The following is a 23,560-nucleotide window of genomic DNA, read 5'->3' as shown; positions in this document are numbered from 1 at the left end:
GCTTATACGAAAGTTAATAGTTTGTATGACCATCCATCCACTGGTCACATTTACTGCAAGTGAAGCTCAATACTCTTTTGCTGATATATTCTGAAGGTGAAGGTTTGCTCGTTCATATTATTGCAAGAAAAGAAATTTCGTAACAGAGGTAAAACTTATTCAAAATATATTTGAAACCTATTCTCTGTGCCACTTTTTCTTAACGCCTGGTGCTTAAAAACCCTGACAGTTGATGCCACAGCACTTGTCGATTATCGTGTGGCAAAAGGATTGAAGCTTTTTCTGTACATTGCACAGCTTTTCCTTGTCACTGTTCTTCAACATAATCTTGATTATCTTCAGTCACCTCATCAAACGCATGTTTAACCTCCACTAATTCTAGCATTTAGCCCTGTGTTTCTGTCACTTTGTGCAATCTTTTCTTGGGCAAAGTTTCCCACAACAAAAGTCGTCTTTTTACATCTGTGTTTGTCTAGATTTCATTTGCATTTTCATATGTTGAATCAGTGTAAAACTACAGATTTTTCTACCTTGGTTAATTGACATGTCCAAAGCGTAAAACAATAGAATCTTTAACTTTTCATTAATTATCTGATAATGTCATTTTCTAGAATGTCCAGTTCGCTTCCTACTGCCGTCGTCACGCCAATCGTATCAACTAATTCAGAGCAGTCAAGAAACGACGTAAAAGATAATTATACTACCGGGAATGATAATAAGCTATTACTCTGGAAGTATAAAGAAAACGTTTGGAAAACTGATGCAAGAGCTCCTCTTGGCTCCTTAAATGAAACAACTCCTCTTCCAAGTCTTGTCTTTCCGAGGCAAGATTCTGGCGGCGCTGGTTTTAAGGAGCCCACAATGTTGCAAAATGTCTCTGATTTTCCACTTTTAAACAATTGCTCAGTTGCCTTGGACCATATCGACAAGTCAGAACATGATATTTCAGAATTAACAAAATCACTTTGCACGACTGGTAGCGATTCAAAATACCGTTCAGAAACAACTAAAAGATCTTCTCGAAGAATCCCAAATACTCGCACTTGCACTTTAAATCGATACAGTGATAAAGCATACCCAACAGCGGAGTTGAATTTGCCTTCAAATGAACTGAAGGGCAGAAAACGGCAGTTGAAATCTAAATCTGCCGTTAGCCGCAAACGAAAAAGAAAGACACAATCCGTGTGCCAAGATGTGCCTTTGAAAGTAAAGAAAATGCCAGAACCGTCGAAATTATCGCCTTACTCAACAAGACGAAAAAAATTAAGGACTTGTAATAACAACAGTGACCGAAATAAAGCAGCAGAAACTGTTTTGTCTCAGTCTGAACATTTTCGATCATTTTCATATATACCCACAAGAAATGATATATTGCAAGCTTTTGCGAGTGATGTAACCATATGCGCGCTTTGCCATCTACCTGGAAACTTTTTACCTGGCCTTGGTGATCTCTATGGCCCCTATCGTCCTACGTGTGGTGAGCTTATGGAACGGTATGATGATGCTGACAGTAAATTTTCATCTTCTTTCAAAAGCGGATGCAAGAGAACATCCGTTGACATTGAACCTGAGGTAAATATCTTTTCTCATTTCATGATTGATTTATTTATGATATTATAGCTTTTTTTGTAGCAAAATTATTATTTTTTGCTCTAAATCTACTGGTTGCTTACGTGATTGATTGAGCTTGGGGTAATATTTTTGGTAGTGCAATTTTTGTACTTTTAGTTTCTTTTCAGTTGCATGTCGACCAAGAAGAAAGCACTTGTTACGTCACGACATCTTGTTTTAAGCCCGCAGTCAGAGACCAAGACGGCGGTAGGACAAAATTGTTACTTGATTTTGATCGAATTATTTGTAGTTGGATAGTTGAATTAATTCTCACTACAATTTGTTTATGATTTGTAACAAAATGTTCACCTGAAAAGTGAAACGTAGCTTTAATGGGTGACAGCTAGCTTATTTTCTTGATACTACTGTACATAATGATAGGAGAGCCTTGTAGTATGATTACAAAATGTCATGTTTGATGTTGTGTCGATGTAAAAAAATGCTTGTTTGTTGCTTCTTTAAATGTTGAGAGCATGAACGTGACGTCATTTTTTGCAGAGTCATCATTTCAAAGCATAAGCGGAGCTAAAAAGAACGTTCACTCGATGTTGCCTCGGATGAGAATGCTCCAAACAGTGGACAGCATTTTGAGTGAATGCAACCGAAAAAATGCTGCCAAGTATTCGAAAGCGAAACGACTTCATATTCCCGGGTTTACTGGTAAAATTACAACACCAAGTCAACAAAGACACCACCGCACCGAAAGAAATACAGACAGAAATTTACTGCACGATTTAAACACGATCGTTTTTGTTGAACCGACCGAACAATACTCTCATACGTTCTTCTCTTCACTAAACAGCACTCCAAGAAGAAAGCCGTCAAAGGATGGCACGTCTGTCGACGTACTTCATAAGTTTGACATCAAGCCCATCTGGGTCCATTCTTCATGTGCTGTTTGGTCACCAGGTGTGTGTTGTGCTAAAAATCAACTGCATGGCCTTGTGACTGCTGTACTTGAAGCTGCTAATGTCACCTGCACTTTCTGCCACAGATCCGGCGCCACTATTGCTTGCAAATACGCAAGAAATAGGAATTATCACTTTCTTTGCTGCAAAGCTTCAGGTTTAGCTCTTGATGAGGAAACACTAACGGTTTCTCTACCTGTGTAGGATGACATACCGATGTTTGTTTGTCTGCAAAGTTTTATCAAGTGCCCTTAATGTGTTACAAGCGAATACCTAACACGCGTTCGTGTGGCTTTCCCAGCTTGCAAAAATCCGCAGACGTTAAATCAACGTCCAATGGAGGAATTTTGCTAGCTGGGTTATTGATAATATTGGATGACTTTCATAGCCTACATCTCAAAGTTTTCGTTATTTCACCTAGAAAAGCTTATATTTTTTACGTTGTATTTATATTTCCATTTTCTCAGCGCCTGTTAAAGTTTTTTTTTTCGATTGCTCATGTGTCATTTTCTTTCATTGTTCTGATGTCTTGCAGTGAATGGTAGTCTAAATTCTTGATGTTGATTCCACTCAAAATAAAATGAGGTTTGATCTGATTGCCCACCTCGCGGTTGGACAATGGAAAAGTGAAAATCTTCATTTAAAGGCAGTATCATTATGACATTTTGATAGGCAGGGTTGCGAAAAAATTTTTCCCACAAACTTTTGTTTCATTTGCATATTTCTGTAAGTGTAGCCATTAGGCTACTGGGTACCGCGAGGCGCGCGTAATTGTTTTTACCGATTCATTTTTTTCCGCGATTTTCAAAGTCAGCAGCCAATTTTCGCCCTCCAGGTCCAAATCTAAACATTGAACTTGAAAAATAGCGTAGCCTGGAGACACACCTAGTCTAGTCAAGTTTAAAAAAAGTTGAGAAAAGAAATTGATTCTGGTCACTCTTAAAAGTAAGATTTTCCGAATTGATTAAGAATTAACCCTAACCCTACTTTTTTTGAAAAGCTTTTGTGCACCGCAAAAATTAATTTAAACAAAAATTGACGTCGATGGGCGTCGAATCGTTAACCTCACGAAGATAAGGCAAAAGATGTAACCACTGAACCAAACAGGCCAACGAAAAATGTTTGCATTCACTTCACACTGTATTGATACAAACTCTATGCGAAGTAATAAAAAGTTCGTAGAAAAAAAATTTCGCGAGCGGCTCAAGCACAGGTGCAAAAATACTTATCCCCTCCAAAAGTTTTGTGCTGGCTAGGCTTATTTTTGGTTTGCTTTTTGAATCTTTATCTTCGGACTGACAAAGCCTTGATAGGTTATTCCTGGTAGTTTCGCATTCTTGTAGAGCAGTGGTTCTCAAACTGTGGTACCCGTACCACTAGTGGTACTCGAAGGTCTTTCAGATGGTACGCGAGAAACTCACTGAAGTTGACACGTGGACGTCCAGGTTGACAGCAGTTTAAAATAAAATAACTTAATAGAATTTGCGCAAACTTTCAGATTACTCAATGTGCATTATTGTGTCATAATTAGTTTTATCGTAGGAGATTCAAGCGTTTATGACGCAACATCTAGGTCAGTGGTTTTTAAACTTTTTTCGTTGCGACGTTTTCGAAAAATTTTATTGGACTTGCGACGCACTCAGCGATAAGAATTTCAGCAGTGATGTGCGCGCATACAAAAAGTATTGACGCCGTTAACGCAAACGTTCGAAAAACCATACGCCGTATGCGTCAACGCAACTTTTTGGCGGCGTCAGCGCATACACTAGCGTAAACTCATTTTGTTTGCTAGGTGCCAAACATTCACACGGTACAGTATAAACCCAGTGACGATCGGTGAGGGAAAGCAAGGAAAGCAGTGCTTACCTGAGCGAAAACTATGCAAAATATAATGACTGAATTCTAGGTTTAACTTCTTAATATTTTTATCAAGTCTATTTTAACTTGAAAATTACTGTGTTCGTGACTAGAATTACTCGTAACGCTTGTGAGTAGTCTAAGTCCTCACCAAACCGCATGTCTTGCCTATAAATGCCAATTAACGCAAACGCTTTTGTCAGAAACCATCACTGAAGCTCCAGGGAAATCAACTTTCAAAATTGCTTACCCTACATTGAAAAACGCCTTCGTTTTATCCAATCCTCAATCGTTTTGCAAAACGACACCAGCTGCTTAGCCAATCAGATGTGTTATCTGGTGTTATGGTTAAAGTTGCTTTCCCAGTGACGTCAATGCGTATCTCAAAGCGGCTGCTTTTGGTTTCAGGCGAAAGGAATACAGCCTCTACGCATGAGTAATTTTCGGGCTTGTAACTATAGGCTACTGAGTACGCTGAAAATAAAGCTGGTTCTCTTACCAAAAAAATCATAGATTCTACAATAAAACATGCAATTCCAAAGGGTACATTAACCAACCAGTACTGAAACAGCACAAGTGTTTTTTAAATTCTTTGGGTCAACAGACTGACATCACAAGTTCAGAGCAAACATACTTGTGTTCTTCAAGAATGGACTAGCTTAATTTATAGGCTAATTATTTGCTCTTTACTAGTGCACCAGTCCAATGCATGTCGTAAATACTTACAGATGACATTGACAATAAGTTTTTGTGCTCAGTCTAAAAAAGCAGCCAACATTCTAGACTAGTCCCAGTTTGATTGATTGAATCTTTATCCTCGGACTGGGAAAGTCCGAAGATTTTGTTTTGGAAATGCTCTCAGAGCGCACCAAATTGGAAGTGTTTTTCAAAATTTTCTGGGGGAGGCCCCCCAGACCCCCCGCTGGAAGTGTTGCCTTCGGCAACACGCCTTCGGGCTTCGCCCGACGGTTACGCCCCTCGTGCCTACTACCTTGCTGCAGCATATTTCCAAGTTGCTTTCCCAATGGTTTAAGCCACCAAACGTCACTGTATAAACCACTCGAAACAAACAAGTTTTATTTTGAATTTCCACGTAGAAACACAAGCATCTGAAAGTGCTCATCTGACATTTTGGTTCCAATATGTCTTTGCCCATTGAAAACATTCTTTCAACTGCAGCGCTGGAAGGTAGGCTATTGGCGTGTTGTAACTTAGCTAAAAAAAAGACATTAAAAAGTATGCGTTGACGCTATGCGCTAAAAAACCGCGAAAACTTTACGGCGTAGCCTCAAACATAAACTATCCAAAAAAATGTGGCTGCAAGCGTTAGCGTAAACAAAAAGTCTACGCCGCAAGTATGCGGCGTAGAATTTGCGGCGTATAGGTACCGTACGTACATCTCTGAATCTCAGTCATTTTGATTTATTTGTGTCGCTCTCTAGCCTTTGTTTGTCGCGCGAAGAAATAAATTTAGAATTGCGCTATGTGATTGTTAAACCATAAGCACTTGCTGCAGTTTTGCAATGAGTTTTCATGCACATGTCAGGGGATAACAATATCTGTGAGCGCTTTATTATGCAATTGAGTTTAGATACGAAGCAGAATCATTGCTCAACGCCCTTGAAAAATTAAAACTACGCACCAAGAGCGCGGCGACGCACAGATTGAGAACCTCTGACCTAGCTTGTTTAACAGAAAAGCCAAAACTTTTCAGTTTTCAATGTTGCTACTGCTACTGATAGTAGCAGTAGTAGTGCACCCTATTCATGGGTCTTCTACTAATCCGACAGCTTAACAGCTTACTGTAATTTTATTTAGTCTAATATTAAAATCTTTTAGTCTTGAAGCGCTGTGCTAAAACTTGTTAAACTTTCTTGCCTTTTATTGTATATTTTTGAGATTTTCTGGTTGTAGCGTCGTTGGTGGCAGGCCCGCAACCAGCAAATATTTTAGGGGGGGGGCATTTAATTTTTATCAAAGAACAAACATTAAAATGATGCATTGTGACATTTTTATGTTAATGTCCACGCCCATTGATAGAGTGTGTGGCACTACCATGTTACGGTTCAGTGGTCATAACTTATGTCAATCACGTTTTTGTTTAGTACAGCATTAAAGGAAACTAGCCTTTGTAACCTTTTCTCATTTAGCTATGACTACCCAAGGAAGAAAATTACGATATCACAGTAATGTGTTCAGTCGATTACAAATAAACTACAACATCTGTAGGCTACGAACTGCATTGGCACGACTGGAGTAATAAATTAATCAATAACCTATATTTACATCAACATAAACAAACAGATAGCCTACATATGAATAAACTCAACACGGTAATTACAAATTACAATCCTGAAAAATTTGTTGGCTCAACAAGTTTTTATGTTTGTAGGCCCAAAGAAGTTGACTTTGCAAATGCAAAATTACATTTTAATTTAGAGCATAATGTCTAACTTTCTACTTGATTTGGCAAGTTCGTTTAACACCAATTCCGCGCTTGGAATTTGAGTACGATGGATTTGCATGAGAGCTAGTCCAGAAAGCCTGTCCTGCCCCATAGTGCTTCTGAGGTAACTTTTCAAGCGTCGTAGACAGCTAAATGTTCTTTCTGCAGAAGCAGTTGTGACTGGAAGTGTAGCCAAAATTATCAAGAGTTTGTAAATGTTTGGATAAAACTCTTTTTGGGATTCTATTGCTGACTCCGCATCAATCGCACTTGCTGGCCTTTCACTTTCAAGAATTCATTTAAAATCAGATTTACAAATGCCTAAGCCCAACTCCAACTGAGTAGCTTATTCACCACGCTATCGCAGCTGCTTTTGATCTCGAATTATTTAGTTGTTTTTAAACGCTTTTTATGGTGACGATGGATGCTGACATTATGTATACGCTAACGAAACAGATACTGAGGATGCCAGCCTAATTTATCGAACAAAATCGTTAGCATAGCTTCCAACCAGCGTAGCCAGGGGCGCCGGAACGATTTTTGACTGGGGGGGGGCAAGATTACGAAAAAAGGGCACATTTGTTTACTAAAAGGCCATTTTTTTTCAAGTTTTAAGATAAAATATAGCAATAATGCTAATCTATCAGCTCACTATGTATTGAGTAGCCTAATGATGGCCTACAAGTGTACGGTATACAAAGAAGGGCATCATGCTATTGTTCCAGACAATGGTTCACCTATTCAAACGTCATATAAAAACCGTTCAAGTCTACTGAATATTACGTCATGGAAGTTGCTAGAAAATGTGCCAAAATTGCACCATCGTTCATAGACTTGTGTCAAACCTGTTTGGACTTGTTTGGGCCTGTTTCAGTTTGAAACCTGTTTAAACAGGAAATATTACATCAGCTTTAAACACCTGTTTGAATGACTTCATAATTGTCTTTCATTATTGCGTCACAGTACTGCATATGTGAGTTTGAGATATTGCTATCTATTCTGGTCATTCGTAAAATGATTGTTTGAAAGTTGGCCGCACATTTAACTGTTGGCTTAGTGCTTGCTAGCTGGACAAAGGTTCCGTCTTTTATCCAAGTAATCTGTTCTGTAGTGACAGTTTTCAGTGGTGTACGGCGTTGCACCCCCCTCGTTTTCGATAGCCTCGGGCTAATTTTACAGAAATACACTGTTTGAAAAGAAGTTCAAGTGTGTGTTTCTTTGGTCATTATATACAGACGAACGGATTTGGGAATCTTATGTTACAATTTTCCCACGAAGAGATTATGGTTTACCGCTGTGACCATAAAAAATAAAAGACGAGTTCTTGTTAGCTGGTAGGCCAAGAAGCACTTGAAGACATAAAAAATAAAAGACGATTCTCTGTCTAGTGTTTGGCACAGAAGCACTTAGAAGCAAAAAAATAAAAGACGAAGTTTGTTAGTTGGTAGGCTAAGAAGCACTTATAAGCAAAGAAATAATAAAAGAAGATCTTATTGGTTGGTAGTTTAAAGAAGCAAAGAAAATTGAAGACATTTCTTCTCAGTTTGGTACAGAAGAAAAATAACTTTGACATTTATTGGCAAGAAAGAATATTAAAGGCAATCCATCTGTGCTTGAAGATTCAAGTGGAAGAATCCAAGCAAGTTTTGTGGACGTTTGGACTTCACATACTCGTACAGCTACGGTATCGTGCATTTAAATTCTTTTTTGTATTTTTACGGTCTTTGCAGTTAAGTTTTTTATAACTACTGTAATTTTGTGTGTTTGTGTAACTTAATTTTTTAATTGTTAAATTTAGCCCTAACATTTAATATGTCTACACTCGGTGGTGACAGGGACTCGACCGCCGTCGACTCGACTGAGTTTAAGCCTGATGATGTTCTTTGCGGTCGGGCAGGCCATTCTGGGGAGGGACCCATTAACGATGAGGCTAAGTCAGTTCGAGAGGCCCGGCATCTTAGACGGGATATTTTGACTCAAATTGGGAAAATTTCTGTGGCCCTAGGTTCTTTGAGTGATAAGCAGGAACTGTTAATTTTTCGATCTAACTTATCTACTTTAGAAGAGGAATTGCTGCATTTCCATGCTCTCTTGAGTAAAATTTTTAACTCTGCAATCTTAGCAGAACTTCGTGATTGGGTAGATCCCGAATTTAACTCGTTAAAAAATAACTTCGAACAAAAAGAAAGTGAGTTCTCAGATAGGTTGGATGCTGACATACATCCTGAGGATAGCGCCTCAAATGTAAGCACTAGGATGTCTGAGAGCTCGTCACGGATAGTGGCACAAATTAACCTACAGCTAAGACGAGAGGAGCTCCAGATACAAGCCGAAGCCGAAGCGAGAGCTGCTGAGGCTGCCATGAGAGCTGAGGCCGTACGAACTGAGGCTGCCGCGAAAGCCGAAGCGAGAGCTGCTGCGTTCGCACTCAAAGACGCTCAGTTGAGGGCTGAACAACGTAAGGAAGTGGCATTAGCTGAATATCGATCAGAGGTGGGCTCCCGGCGTAGCTCTAAGAAGGGATCTTCTAGGCATTCCAGAAGTGAACATCAATCACAGTTTAATTTACATAACCTTTTCCAGACGCCTGTTCAATCTGTAAGTGGACCAGTACAATCCACATCTTTTCAAGCTGTTTCAGGAGGTCTCGGGGCCGCGGCTAAGGGTCTTCCGAAGGCTGTAGAGCCAAGGTCTGCAAATTACAACCGAACTCCTCCCCCAGAGCGTACAGGTCACGGGGCCGCCATTAGCAGTAATGCTTTGCCCCCTTCAAAGTTTTCTGCGCCGCTAGTTGCTGATCGCCCAGCTACACGTAATTTGGGTGGTTGTGAGAGGCGTATCGTGTCTCCTGATTTTAACGTGTTTGAGGATCGTGATCGGGCTGTACATGTGACTGAGCCCACTCAGCCCCTTAAGGGATATAGCTTGTCTTCTCCCGCTAAATCGAGTTCTCAACAGCAGGATTGCTTTTTTGAATACCAAAATAGTAGGACGTTCTTCGATAAGGCGGCCTTGATTGGTTACGATGGTAATAATATGCCATTTGTCTTCTTTAAAAATCGTGTTACGGCCTTGATGGCAGCTTCGCCCTTTAAGGGAACTCGTTTGACTTTGTTGCAAGCAGCTTGTGTTAGAACAGCTGCACAAACGATTGCTAATTTGGTTTCCGACACTCCTGGCTTGTCAGAGGAAGACAGGATAGAAATGTCGTTAGCTCGCTTGTCCCAACGTTTTGGAGTTCGTGGAGGTCTTTTCGCAGAACCAGAAATTAGAAAGTATCGCTATGGTATCAAATTGACTTCGATCTCTTCCAGTGATTTGAAAGAGTTTAAAGATGAATTGTCGCAGTGTTTGCTTTACGCGAAAGCTTATGGTCAGCGTGATAAATTAGAAGGACGTTTTGTTTTGGATTTGGCTAAGCGACTCCCGTTTGACGCTAAGCAGCGTTATCTTGACTTTTTAGGTGATCAGTATGGTAGCACTGAGGAACCTACTTTTCAGAGTTTTTTTGAATTTGTAGTACGGGAGGAAACGCGCAAGTCGACTGATTTTAGCATTATGCTAAAGGGCGATTCTGGTGAGTCGCAGCATTTTAAAAAGTTTGGCAAAGGAAAATTGCCTTCATGTCCGGTTAGGCAGACGTCTGTAAAACCCCATGATAATGTCATGTCAGGAAGTTCGCAGTACTCGACTGCTGTTGGCGCACCGCGCGGTGGTGAGGCTAGACGTAAAGACCTGCCGGCATGTTTTTGTTGTTCGTCACGTGGTCAAGTTGAATATCATTTTTTGTCTAATTGTAAAGAATTTTTGCGCTTGACACCTAAAGATCGGAGAGATGTCATTGTGAAAGCTGGCAAATGCTTGAATTGTTTGCGCCAGCATATGGTTAGAGACTGTAATCATGCAAATAACTGTCGTAAGTGTGGACCTACCAACGATAGGAAACACTATTTTCTTCTGCATGACTTTTATGTGACGTCACGTGATTCTCTGGATTTGGTTGGCAAAGATGATACTGGTGCCAGAGTTCCTGTGCGTAATGTTAAGATTGGAAATGTTAAAGCAGCTTTTAACCGCGTTACTGCTGCTCGTGTTTTGAATCCAATGACTGGCAAATCGAAGTTGGTGTATTGTCAGCATGATCCTGGTTCGCAGTTGACTTTTGTTTCGAGTGACTTGGTGTGCGAACTTGGTCTTAAACCGTATGATAAAGCGTCGTTTAAAATGGATACTCTGGCTGGTCAGAAACCTACTTGTGCTGACCTTGTTAAACTCAACATCCAGTCGTTAAAGACTGATGAACTGTTTTGTGATATAACGTCGGTGGTTAACCCAGCTTGGGCTGACGATGTTAAGACTTTACCACATAAGCAGGATTTAAGTAGTTTCCGTCATTTTCATGACGTGAATATGTTTCATTTGAATGATTGTAGTACTGTAGATGTACTGATTGGAAACGACAACGCTTATTTGATGTGGGCAAAAGAAGAACGTGTTGGTGAAAATCGCAGTGAACCGCATGCTTTACTCACTCCTCTTGGTTGGTTGGCTTGTGGTGGTAAGTCACCCTTAGTTGAAAGCGTTGCTAAAGTGTGCAGAGTGCAGACGTCTTCAGAGTTGGATGTCATCTCTGGCTTTCAGTGTAAAATTGAGTCTCGTGATATGGAAATAGCAGACCTGAATAAAGTCATTCAGGATTTGACCTTGCAAAATGAAACCTGTGAATTGTCTTGCAATGACATTTTGGCTAGAGAACTTGTTGAACCGAATATTGAGTTGAAAGATGGTCGATTTGAGATACCTGTTCCGTTGAAGGAAGATATTGATTTACCTAACAATTTTGTTTTGGCGTCAGATAGAGCTGCTGCTTTTAGGAAGAAGGCTTTAAAACAATCTGAATTTCGAGGAACTTGTGTTAATGAGGTAATGTTTTCGGGTCCTGATTTGTTAAATCCTCTGGCAGATCTCTTGGCTGGATTTCGGCTGAGTAGATTTGGTTTCGTGGCCGATATGACCAAGTACTTTTTTCACATTTTGGACTCTTCAATACGTAAGCCCAATTTTATTGAACTGCTTACGTACACAGGCAGTGCCGTTCGGATCGTGAACGAACGCCCTTTGGTACCTTTGAGTGACGACCCTAGGGATTTTACTGTCATCACCCCTGCCTCACTTTTGACCCCATACTTAGACCCATACTGTGCTGTTGGGCAACCACATGATCGTGACCAATTAAGAAGGGATTATCAGTTCAATTTGTCACTTTCTCAGCAGTTTTGGAGTAAATGGATCGATTTTTACTTGCCAGGTCTTCAGGGCCGGAAAAAATGGCTAAAAATGGCCGAGAATTTGGAGCCTGGTCAACTTGTAGTGGTAGGTTTTCTCCAAGACATTGGTAAACGTGGGAAGTATCAACTTGGGAGGGTGCATGAGGTAGTTCCACAAATTAGGAAAGGGAAGCCTGTGGTTCGTAGAGCCAAAGTTGCCGTCTGCAACTATGATGAGAGTACGGGGAAAGTGAAAGTAGACTACGTGTTGAGAGATATTTCGTGCCTCGCCCCCGTAAAGAACACCTAAGTGTTAGGGTTTGAGCCTGGTTTTGTCTGCGGTGGCCGACCCTTGTCTGACCCCAGAACAGTCGGTTATTATCGCAACAATTGTATATAGCGTCATTTTAGCGTGTACCTATGGTACCAATTTCATGTATCGTCGTGTATTATTTCTTATTGCTGTTCATTCTTTGCATGCCCTTTGTATTTGCCTATTAACTTAAACGTGAGTGATTCAAACAATTAGTGTATCCTGTGTTTTTATTCATTGGCTCACAATTGTCGTCAATTCTTTTTTAGTTATGCCATGTCAGACTGTCATAACTAGGGGCCGCTATGTTCCAGACAATGGTTCACCTATTCAAACGTCATATAAAAACCGTTCAAGTCTACTGAATATTACGTCATGGAAGTTGCTAGAAAATGTGCCAAAATTGCACCATCGTTCATAGACTTGTGTCAAACCTGTTTGGACTTGTTTGGGCCTGTTTCAGTTTGAAACCTGTTTAAACAGGAAATATTACATCAGCTTTAAACACCTGTTTGAATGACTTCATAATTGTCTTTCATTATTGCGTCACAGTACTGCATATGTGAGTTTGAGATATTGCTATCTATTCTGGTCATTCGTAAAATGATTGTTTGAAAGTTGGCCGCACATTTAACTGTTGGCTTAGTGCTTGCTAGCTGGACAAAGGTTCCGTCTTTTATCCAAGTAATCTGTTCTGTAGTGACAGTTTTCAGTGGTGTACGGCGTTGCACCCCCCTCGTTTTCGATAGCCTCGGGCTAATTTTACAGAAATACACTGTTTGAAAAGAAGTTCAAGTGTGTGTTTCTTCGGTCATTATATACAGACGAACGGATTTGGGAATCTTATGTTACAATTTTCCCACGAAGAGATTATGGTTTACCGCTGTGACCAGCTATGTTATAATGATGTAACCTACTGTCAAGCCTTAAAGCAGCTTGCGGCCATGGCCGCTAAGTAGTGCTTGAATGACCGCCGGTGCTACCTCCTCAATCGGCCAAGTTTGGCCGCCGGTCTCTTCTAGCCAATTATTTAGTTTCGCAATAGAATGATCGTGGATTAGCCTAACTGTCGAAAATATGTAGCCTAGTGTCAAAGAGTGACGCAAAATTAGGTCAGCGCGTCATAACTGCCACTGTTGCATTGTGCAGGAATATTTTTTATTGATGGAATATATCCATCTGCGATCACCAGCGCTGTAAGTCTTGTTTGTAATTCCCGACGCTTAGCCTATTTTAACAAAGTCTTAATCCGAAGTGCTAATTTACATCGGCTGGCAATATTGTCGTTTTTATGTCGATTCGATGTTGTCGGACATTGAATCGTTGTTAAAAAGGAGAACTAGGTTAGTTGACATCCGAGCGAAAAACATTTTTTGATTAGATTTTGCAAAAATTATGCTTCTTTTAGTACCGGTAATGTCCTTCACATCATTGAAATACTTATTTTATTACCTTGCCGTCATCGTCAACACATGTCGAACGTTGTTTTTCGTTGCTAAAAAGAATTCTAGGGGAGTGGCGAACTTCTTTAAAATCAGCCACATTGGAGACACTCGTGCGAGTGCCGTTAGATGGTCCCGCTGTACTGGATTACAATCTCGATAAAGCAGTTTTTGCGTGGTGCAACGATTCTATTGTAGGACGTCGCCCAGGCCCAGACTTCAACAACGTTAAGTGATCATTTTAGCATTGTTGCAAGTTAATTCTATTTACTTGTGCTATCGTTATTTTTATTTTGTATTTTAGCCTCCAAGCACGCAGGTTTGACCGCCGAGAAGGAGCTCCCGGTAGGCCACGATGGCTGCCGAAAAAAAAAGAAGAGTCTTAAGGCCTGTTACCTGTGTTGCAAAATTTTGTGCTGTAAATATTATTTTAAGGCAAAATGAAAGATTATAATTTGGCTAAAAGCGAATAGCAGAAATTGTTATATTGCAAAATGTGCAGTAGCTTATATGATTTTAAAAAGGCACCATTGCTCCCCCTGCCCCTCCATCTGCAGAAAAATTGAGGGCAGGGGGGGCATCCGCCCCCCCCGCTTTCGGCGCCCCTGAGCGTAGCCTACTTTCGGTTTCGATAGTCTACACTCTACAGTATGGCTGTACGTGTACGACGTATAGTACATTTCATACTGCATAGAACGCTTAAAAAATTGTCAAAAAATTTCGGGGGGGGCAAATGCCCCCCTGGTTGCGAGCTTGGTTGGTGGTACCATGGTACGCGTGTACTGTATGAAATTGCTAAATCATGAATGGTACGCGAATAGAAAAAGTTTGGGAACCACTGTATGTAAAGGCTTTTGACGCAGGGCCGGTTACCGAAATTGACAATGTGAACTGTGAACGTTCCGATAGATCGATCCATCGCCTAGCAACGTCAGCCGGTCCCACGAATTACCCATAAGTACCCATAAGCACCATAAGTACCCATAAGCCCCATAAGTCGCGTCGAATTACCCATAAGTACCCATAAGTCGCGTCGAATTACCCATACGCCCCATAAGTCGCGTCGAATTACCCATAAGCCCCGTAAGTCGTGTCGAATTACCCATAAGCCCCGTAAGTCGCGTCGAATTACCCATAAGCCCCATAAGTCGCGTCGAATTACCCATAGGCACCATAAGTAGCATTGAATTACCTAGAAGTAACGTCGAATTATCCATAAGCCTGTATAGTGTAGAGTGTAGTCTATAGCCGTCTAGAAGCCTAGTAGTCGGTTGCATAGCCGAGTGGTGAGGAGCACTGGCTGGCCGTTCCAAAATATAGTTCGACACCGCTCAAGAGCAGGACACTTGAAGGCATGCCTAAAGGTGGACACAAAGATTGGCTTCGTTGCCTTCCCGTCCGCTTATGTGTAATCTGCAGTTTGCTGCAGCAGATGGAGTGTTTTGTCCGATAAAACACCTTAACATTGGACAATTTTCCCTATGAACCAGGTGACTGCAGCATAGCAATCGTTCTCGCACTCAGCCAAAGACTTAATTCTTGCTTTAAACTTGATAATTAAAGAAAAAAAGGAATAATGGCAAGGGTGGGAATCAAACCCGTGTCACCAAACTCAATAGCCTTTGCCTTAACCACTCAGCCACGCAAGAGCTCGTGAAGTCTTCGCTTAATTTGTTTATATGGGTAATGTTTCGAGAACGCTCACAATATTATCAGTTTAGTTTGTTTTTATTTCTGACCATCACAACGAAAAAACAATACACGACAAACTTAGCACAGATCTATAAAAGGTAGAAGCGACAAAACGCGGACGTTATAACGTGCACGATACCAAAGCCTGCAGATTACATATACGCTGACATGAGGTGTAAGTAATTCCACGTTGCTTATGGGTAATTCGACGCGACTTATGGGGCATTTGGGTAATTCGACGCGACTTACGGGGCTTATGGGTAATTCGACGCAACTTATGGGGCTTATGGGTAATTCGACTCGCGTCGAATTACCCATAAGTCGCGTCGAATTACCCATAAGCAACGTGGAATTACTTACGTCTTCATGTCAGCGTATATGTAATCTGCAAGTCGCTGTTGCGACTTGCGATCGTGTCACTTAAACTGATTGTCCTGCTTTGGTACATGCACGTTATAACGTCCGCGTTTTGTCGCTTCTACCTTTTATAGACCTCTGCTAAGTTTGTCGTATATTGTTCTTTCGTTGTGATGGTCAGAAATAAAAACAAACTAAAGTGATAATATTGTGAGCGTTCTCGAAACATTACCCATATAAACAAATTAAGCGAAGATTTCACGAGCGCTTGCGTGGCTGAGTGGTTAAGGCAAAGGCTATTGAATTTGGTGACACGGGTTTGATTCCCACCCTTGCCATTATTCTTTTTTTCTTTAAATTATCAAGTTCAAAGCAAGAATTAAGTCTCTCGCTGAGTGCGAGAACGATTGCTATGCTGCAGTCACCTGGTTCATAGGGAAAATTTCCCAATGTTAAGGTGTTTTATCGGACAAAACACTCCATCTGCTGCAGCAAACTGCAGATTACACATAAGCGGACGGGAAGGCAACGAAGCCAATCTTCGTGTCCACCTTTAGGCATGCCTTCAAGTGTCCTGCTCTTGAGCGGTGTCGAACTATATTTTGGAACGGCCAGCCAGTGCTCCTCACCACTCGGCTATGCAGCCGACTACTAGGCTTCTAGACGGCTATAGACTACACTCTACACTATACAGGCTTATGGGTAATTCGACGTTACTTCTATGTAATTCAATGCTACTTTTATATGGTGCCTATGGGTAATTCGACGCGACTTACGGGGCTTATGGGTAATTCGACGCGACTTATGGGGCTTATGGGTAATTCGACGCGACTTATGGGGCTTATGGGTAATTCGACGCTACTTATGGGGCTTATGGGTAATTCGACGCGACTTATGGGGCTTATGGGTAATTCGACGCGACTTATGGGTAATTCGACGCGACTTATGGTGCTTATGGGTACTTATGGGGCTTATGGGTAATTCGTGGGACCCACGCTCAGCCAATCAGAGCGAAGGAGAGCAAGCTATCTTTCCTAGCCCACTATCTAGCATTGCTTTTATGCAGTTTCCGTCACATTTATGCTGTGATTTTTTAGAAGTAGAATTTTATTCTGCGGTACTTGCAGGTTTGACAGCAAATACCTATTTGAGATATGCTCGTAGGTATATTGAAACATGCTCGTAGCACTTTAAAGAATACTGCAAAGTTGCTTGATCTTGATAGCCCTGCAACCTGCATTGAAGTTTATGTTATAAGCTTACAAACGTTTTCAGTTGCCCAGAAATATGTGTAAGCCTAAGGCAAAGCGCTGCACAAGCGACAACAATTAGGCTACATATGAAAGTTTTTTTCAACTATTGTTAAAGCATTCCTGTGACAAATTGGAAACATCTTTGAAGTTGGAAACCAAAACGCAAGCATACGCTAAGACTACATAGACAGGAAAAATTTGAAAACAGTGCCTAGCCTATCTATAGTAATGATTTTAGAAGTAGGTTTTTGACTTAGGGAACGTTCAAATATTACGTAACGCCTTCGAGGGGGGGGTTTATGCAAAGCGTTACGTTAGCGTCACATTGGGGGGGAGGGGGTTCAAGCAAAACGTTACCGTACGTAATGCTTTCGAGTACGGAATGGAAGTTTTTTGTGCTGAATTTGTAGTGAAAAAGCGTTACATGGGGGAGGGGGGGGATTGAAAAAAGCGTTACGTTGGCGTTACATGGGGGAGGGGGGGGGGGTGAAATTTCGGAAAAAAAGCGTTACGTAATATTTGAACGTCCCCTTATTAACTATGAATTAATTGTTGGAGGGGCCAGAGATCTACCAGAAGCTTCTTTGCCGTAAGTAAATCATAAATTAATACTACATTATAATAGTTTGTTGTCTGAATCGTCCATGAAAAAGCCTATAGGTTACTAAAAGAAGCGCCTTCGTGTGTGAATTCGCATTAAAAAAATCCAAGAAAGTTTGCAGAAGACTGTTAGGCTACTACTATGAAGTACACTATCAGAAACTAAGTCTAAAGATGCCACAAAGATCTTTGTTCTCAAATCCTTGCATTGGCCAATGAAGACAAAGATTCTCAAAAGAAGTAGGCTAGACAGCTATGTAAACTCAATTAAGCTGAAATTATCAATACCGGTATTACAAAGACAAATTGTAGCCTGCGTTACTTTTCATAGGCTACAATTTGTCTTTCTAATAATAGCCAGTAAGCCAGATAGCCTATACTGTACATCCTCATCTATTCCAAAATCCAGCCATACGTTTTGGTAAAAAAATAAACACAGCAACCCCCAATTTCACACCTACACAATGACTTGCAGGTCTGCCTTGAAAAAAACTGATGTGACACTAGAAGACTTCAGCGAAGCAATAGGCACTTTTTTATTATATCAGAAAAGTGGTCTGTTTAGGTACCACAAACAGTAACAAAATTTGAAACATCCAAAATTTTCAACTCCCATGTTCAAGGGAGTAAAAGTTATTTTTCAGGGCTAAAAATAAGATTTTTGGTGTTTTTGCATGTATCTCCATATTTTGAGGGGGTTAGATCAAAACTTTTAGTGTAAGTTTCTGCCCCCTTAGGCCTTAGTATTGGCAATGTTTTATTGATATGAAATGTGAGTTTTGCAGTTATTTGAGATTCAATTATCACATTTTGGCAATTTAGATTGACATCAGTTTTTGAAAATATATATTGTACGATATTGACTAGACAATACATCTAAAATTGTTAAAAAAAGTGCTTTTGTCTCAATGTTAAAACTGAAGCTCAATTATATGGAGACTTCGGCATTGTTCTTAAAGTACAAAGGAACCTTTGCAGCAGCATTGGCTGGAGATTGTATTGGAGGGCAGTATGAAAATTTGTGGGATGCTATTTCCTTAAGTGAACTTATTACAATGGATGAAAAATTACAAAAACGTCATAAAAATGGTACGGTATAGGCTAGTCTAGGCCCTAGAGATAAAATTGTGAAGAATTTCAATAGCACTGTTGTTGTCATATCCATGCTTATGCCCGGTCGTTGAAGATGTAGATTAAGTGGATGGAAGGTAAGGAAGCCAATCTTTTTCACCATCTTCAGGCATACCTTTAAGTGTATTGTCAAAGACCCAACCACGTGCTCTTGAGCGGTGTTGAGCAGGTGACCTTTCGGATACTGAGCCAGCACTCTCACCACTAGAGTATGTAGTCGACAGATGTATTATGTATTGCACTAAAATATAGCAAATGTCATTATAGGCCTACTTTTTCATGTATACTGTATGTATATACATTATTTTACTTTTTGTAAATTACAAAGTATGTATGATACGGTAATGTTTATTCATTGAACTGGTGATCTAAAAGTATTTCACAGGTCACATGAAAATATGCAGAAGGGTTGCAGTTCATAACAAACATTTAATTTTGGCAAGGATACAATATTAAATACACATTTATCCACTTGAGAACGACGACTATTTTTGTTTTGCTTAGCTTACAAGACGGCATTAATTTCAGAGAAAATTTTTACTTTAAATGTGTTTCTGAAAAATGGTTTTTCAGTTTGGTGGTTTTCCCAGTGCACAACACAATAATGTTGCCAATATTAAAATAAAGAATTGCTGAAAGTTTTGTGTGTATAAACGGCACTGTCTTTTTGTCAACAGTTAAAATGTGTACCGTATATTATATAGGCTATACGTCGTCCTTCTTGTAAAAGTTTTCTTGCGTGTATACTATATATTCATCATCTGTCCACAAGTGGGATAACCAAAACGAGTAAAGAGAATGTTATGTTCTTCACAATTTTATACTATTAAATTTGATCTTTGTTTGAGTTACCATCGTCATGTTATTTTATGTTTTTCGACTGACAATGCAAAAAAAACTGTTAAACTAATTTACCAGTACGGTATATGTTATATAATATGCGTTATTTTTTCTTCTTACATCTATATAGGTAAGTGCCCTTTATTACAATACACTGATGATACTGAAATGGCTCATGTGCTTGGACAATCCTTAATATCGGATAATGGTTTTGTTCCTGCTAATATTGCTTCTAGGTAAGATGAAATCTGTTTCTATGTGTGTACAGTGTGTTCATGAACTTTTATCCATTTTGTTCTACTTTTGAGCTCACAAAAGCTGCGAAGTACTCACACAAACCAGTTCATCAAGATCAGATGAAAATTTAAACTTTTGAACACTGATATCAATGCCAAGAGGAAGTGTCAATTCAGAGCTGGTTGTTAACCAGTTAAGCTACAGCAGTAAACTTTTTATTTTTAGAAAAGATAAATTTATGAATAGAAATTTGTTTACAAAATGATAGTTGACATAAAACTCTAAAGTTTTTGCTCGAAGTCAATCTTTATACCATCGACGACTAGCTATCTCCTACACATCTTTTCAATAACAAAGTGGTTCTTTTCAATAACAAGTTCCATCTTTCTTTAACTGGTTTCAACGCAACAGAGTTTTTGCTATATATATATACAGTACATAAAAATTATACTTTGTGAATTTGACTTATCGGTAACAATTACTCTTAAAAGTTAATTTTGTTTTGGTTTTTACAGGTTTTCAGAAACATATTTTAAGTCCGGTGGATGCCGTGGATATGGTGCTGGTGTTATAACTGTATTTAAAAAACTTCAACAAAGCAACTACACGTTAGAACCATACCTGGCGGCAAAAGAACAGTTTGAAGGTCGGGGATCTTTTGGTAACGGGTCTGCAATGAGAGTTTTCCCTGTTGGTCTTTACTATTATAAACAGCCAGAAGAACTAGAAAAGGTACTACAAAGTTGTTGTTAGTATGTTAGTAAATGATTGTTTTACGTTTTCCTTTTGTCATGAGTTCCAACCATTACACAATTTTATGCACAACCGTTAACTACTAACCTACTTTCAAAGTGGATTTATTTACCATAGACTGTTTTCATCTCTAAACCTTGACTTTTATTATGTCACTTACCTATCTTCTCTGTGTAGTTACATGTGATTTGGTATAAGTAATTTGTTTTCATGCATTAGTAAGTAACCATTGGAAACCATAGAGGACTATTTAATAATTGAATAATGATTTCAAGAATCCTGTGAAGTTGTGTAATATATTTGTCTGCTTTAGGTGGCTTCTTTAAGTGCACAGATCACACATTATCATGTTGATGCGGTAAACGGTGCAATTTTACAAGCCACTGCAGTTGAGGCTGCTCTTTCATGTACTTCTGATCAACCAACCACGTGGGAAAAGTTTTGGGAACAGCTGAAGCATTTGGTTGATCGACTAGAAGACCCATTAACTGTCAAGTAAGCATGGCCCAGTTCAAGAACAGAAACTAAAAAGGTTTTATAACTACTGTGATTCTTGTACCTATCGTGCTAATATTAGCACTCAGCATATGTATCTTATTTTGTATCATACAGGCATCTATACTTGTTGGGCTTAGGTTGCAGTTAAAAAACAATAGACCTTGTGTCTTGAAAGTAAATGCAATGTGCTTCCTGTTTGCAGTATCTATTTTAACATTTTACAAATGCTTAATGAAGCACCAGTACGACATAATTTCTTGTTTTATCATATGATGGCTTTTTTTCTATTTTTAATGAATGCTATTTTTAGTGTTAACTTTCATTACTGTTCAGGCCTTACACAAAGCGTTTTGATTATATTCACGAAATCTTAAGCAGAAAAGTTGTTCCTTCTGAAGAAGAAATTGTCGAAAATATAGGTTTGTCAATTATGTTAATCTACTGTATGTCCAATCTATGTAACAACCAACTCATTGTTTGTGATGTTTATTTTTGTTTCTGTTGTGGTGCGTAATATTTCACATCGATTTCAATATAATATGATAGTTGCTGATAAAAAGCATAAATAAAGGTTTCTCTTGGCCGGTAGCCTCCAAGATTATGATTTTTCATATCAAGCTAATTTAAGTTGAGTAAGTCTAATAATATAAATCTAATATAGTAAGTACCGTATGTACATTTGTGAAGTAAGCAACAACCATGCTGTTAAATGCAAAACTCAACAAAGAAACCATACTAGGCTTATGCAATAGATTGTGTACCGTCTTGAACAAAGGTATTTGCAACTTTCTGTGTACAGCCACACTGAAGCTGCATTACTCGTCGAAGCACGTGATCTGTACGTAGTTTCTTATATGCATGTCGAATTGGCGTTTTCACTGTGTCGTTGAGCTTGGGTTAGCTCCTTTAAATAGAACTACAAACGACAGTCTGGCTTATTGCTGATCATGATTTTTTGACAATTTTAACTCAAATTGTCCAATTTTTCAGGTAACGGAGTGAAAGCAACAGAAGCTGTGTCTGCGGCGCTTTTTTCCTTTCTGTGTTGCCTTGCTGAATTGCAGCCTTCTGAATTAAGTTCCTTTACCAAAATTCAGCAAACTATTTTATTTGCCATATCGTTAGGTGGTGATACGGACACCATAGGCACGATGGCTGGCGCCATAGCTGGAGCTTATTACGGTTTTGACATGATCCCTGATTATTGGATGTTTGCATGTGAAGCGGATGATGTCACATTGAATATGGCAAAGGATTTATTTAATATTGTATCGAAGAGACTAAACCAGTAGCGTTGTGACTTTTTCCAATGTCATTAGATCTAGATCGCTTCTTATCACAAAAACGTATTGTAATGCAGTATTTAAGCTAAATTAAGTGCCTTCAGTGTAATGAATTTTAAACATTGCCTTTTCTAGTTATTCATAGTTTATGAATATTCTCTATTATGTTAAAACCAGTTTATTAGGGTGTCCCACTTTTAGTCGACTTTTCAGGAAAATTAGGTTCGGTTCAAATTCTGACTGGATTTTCGTCACTGATTTCAAAAATGACGTTATTTTTTTATTATGACGTCATCTTGATGCGCCAGCTAGCGAATTTTTGCTATTTTGGCGTTATCACAAATATGGTAAGAGCTAGAGAGCAGGAACTTGCGCCAAATGACCGGAAGGAACGATTTTCTATTTAGTGTCAATACAATATGAAACGTTAACTGCAACAGAAAAAGAGTTATTTCATTATATATTTTTGTTTTTTAGTTATTTCCTGAAAAGTCGCCTAAAAGTGGGACACCCTACAGTTTATATTTGGGAGAAAGTTTTGAATTGTATTCACAGTTGGCCACACATCTCAGAGCATTGTTTTGCAAGGCTCTCAAAATTTTAAGTTAGGAAGAGTCAGCTGTGTCCCAGCTTATAATACCGTATTGGAGAAGTAAATTTTCGTAATTGTATTTTCAGTTTTTTTATGCGCTCTGTCTATTTCATTTTGTCATCAATTATAACACTTAAATTCTTTTTACGATCGAGTTTTGTTCAGTTCAGTTGTTCTTTATTTCTGACCATCATATCAAAAACAATAGGCTACACGTCAAAAATAGCAAAGGTCGAGAAAAAGGTAGAAGCGACAAAACGCGAACGTTAAAACGTGCTTGTGACCGAAGTAAGTTATTGAGTTGAGAAATTTGGCACGGTCGCAACACCTTCAGAAAAATTTAATATATAAAGGGAAACTGTTACAAAAAATGAAAAAAACAACATAGGTATTTAGGCTATAGTTTTATTAGCCCAAATAGCATTAGCTGATATATTTAAGATTTGTATGGACAGTTGCTATGAAGATCGGCCATGGTGC

At 39.3% G+C, this 23,560-nt stretch overlaps 2 protein-coding genes across 2 annotated transcripts; both read left to right on the top strand.

Moving 5' to 3' along the window:
- Positions 1-3: 3 nt before the first annotated feature.
- On the top strand, positions 4-3,115 carry LOC145770369 (uncharacterized). Its single transcript, XM_082581995.1, has 4 exons — positions 4-148; positions 612-1,572; positions 1,740-1,818; positions 2,110-3,115. Exons 2-4 carry the CDS (start codon positions 613-615, stop codon positions 2,721-2,723), a joined length of 1,653 nt encoding a protein of 550 aa, XP_082438121.1. The 5' UTR covers positions 4-148; position 612; the 3' UTR covers positions 2,724-3,115.
- A 15,459-nt stretch (positions 3,116-18,574) lies between these two features.
- LOC145770530 (ADP-ribosylhydrolase ARH3-like) lies at positions 18,575-23,192 on the top strand. The gene is made up of 6 exons (XM_082582202.1): positions 18,575-18,835; positions 19,848-19,953; positions 20,470-20,686; positions 21,021-21,202; positions 21,539-21,624; positions 22,196-23,192. The coding sequence occupies exons 1-6, from the start codon at positions 18,655-18,657 to the stop codon at positions 22,495-22,497; spliced, it is 1,074 nt and encodes a 357-aa protein (XP_082438328.1). The 5' UTR covers positions 18,575-18,654; the 3' UTR covers positions 22,498-23,192.
- Positions 23,193-23,560: the final 368 nt, after the last annotated feature.

This window comes from Aplidium turbinatum, chromosome 5 (genome assembly GCF_918807975.1).
Source record: "Aplidium turbinatum chromosome 5, kaAplTurb1.1, whole genome shotgun sequence".
NCBI classification, from domain to species: Eukaryota; Metazoa; Chordata; class Ascidiacea; order Aplousobranchia; family Polyclinidae; genus Aplidium; species Aplidium turbinatum.
Note: the sequence above shows the minus strand (reverse complement) of the source record. Positions and strands in the feature narration are given on the sequence as shown.

Coding starts and splice junctions, on each gene's coding strand:
- LOC145770369 (XM_082581995.1), top strand. CDS start 613: ATGTCCAGTTCGCTTCCTACTGCCGTCGTCACGCCAATCGTATCAACT. Junction 1,573..1,739: donor CCGTTGACATTGAACCTGAG/GTAAATATCTTT, acceptor GTTTCTTTTCAG/TTGCATGTCGACCAAGAAGA. Junction 1,819..2,109: donor AGTCAGAGACCAAGACGGCG/GTAGGACAAAAT, acceptor CATTTTTTGCAG/AGTCATCATTTCAAAGCATA.
- LOC145770530 (XM_082582202.1), top strand. CDS start 18,655: ATGTTAAAACTGAAGCTCAATTATATGGAGACTTCGGCATTGTTCTTA. Junction 20,687..21,020: donor AGCCAGAAGAACTAGAAAAG/GTACTACAAAGT, acceptor TGTCTGCTTTAG/GTGGCTTCTTTAAGTGCACA. Junction 21,625..22,195: donor AGAAATTGTCGAAAATATAG/GTTTGTCAATTA, acceptor CCAATTTTTCAG/GTAACGGAGTGAAAGCAACA.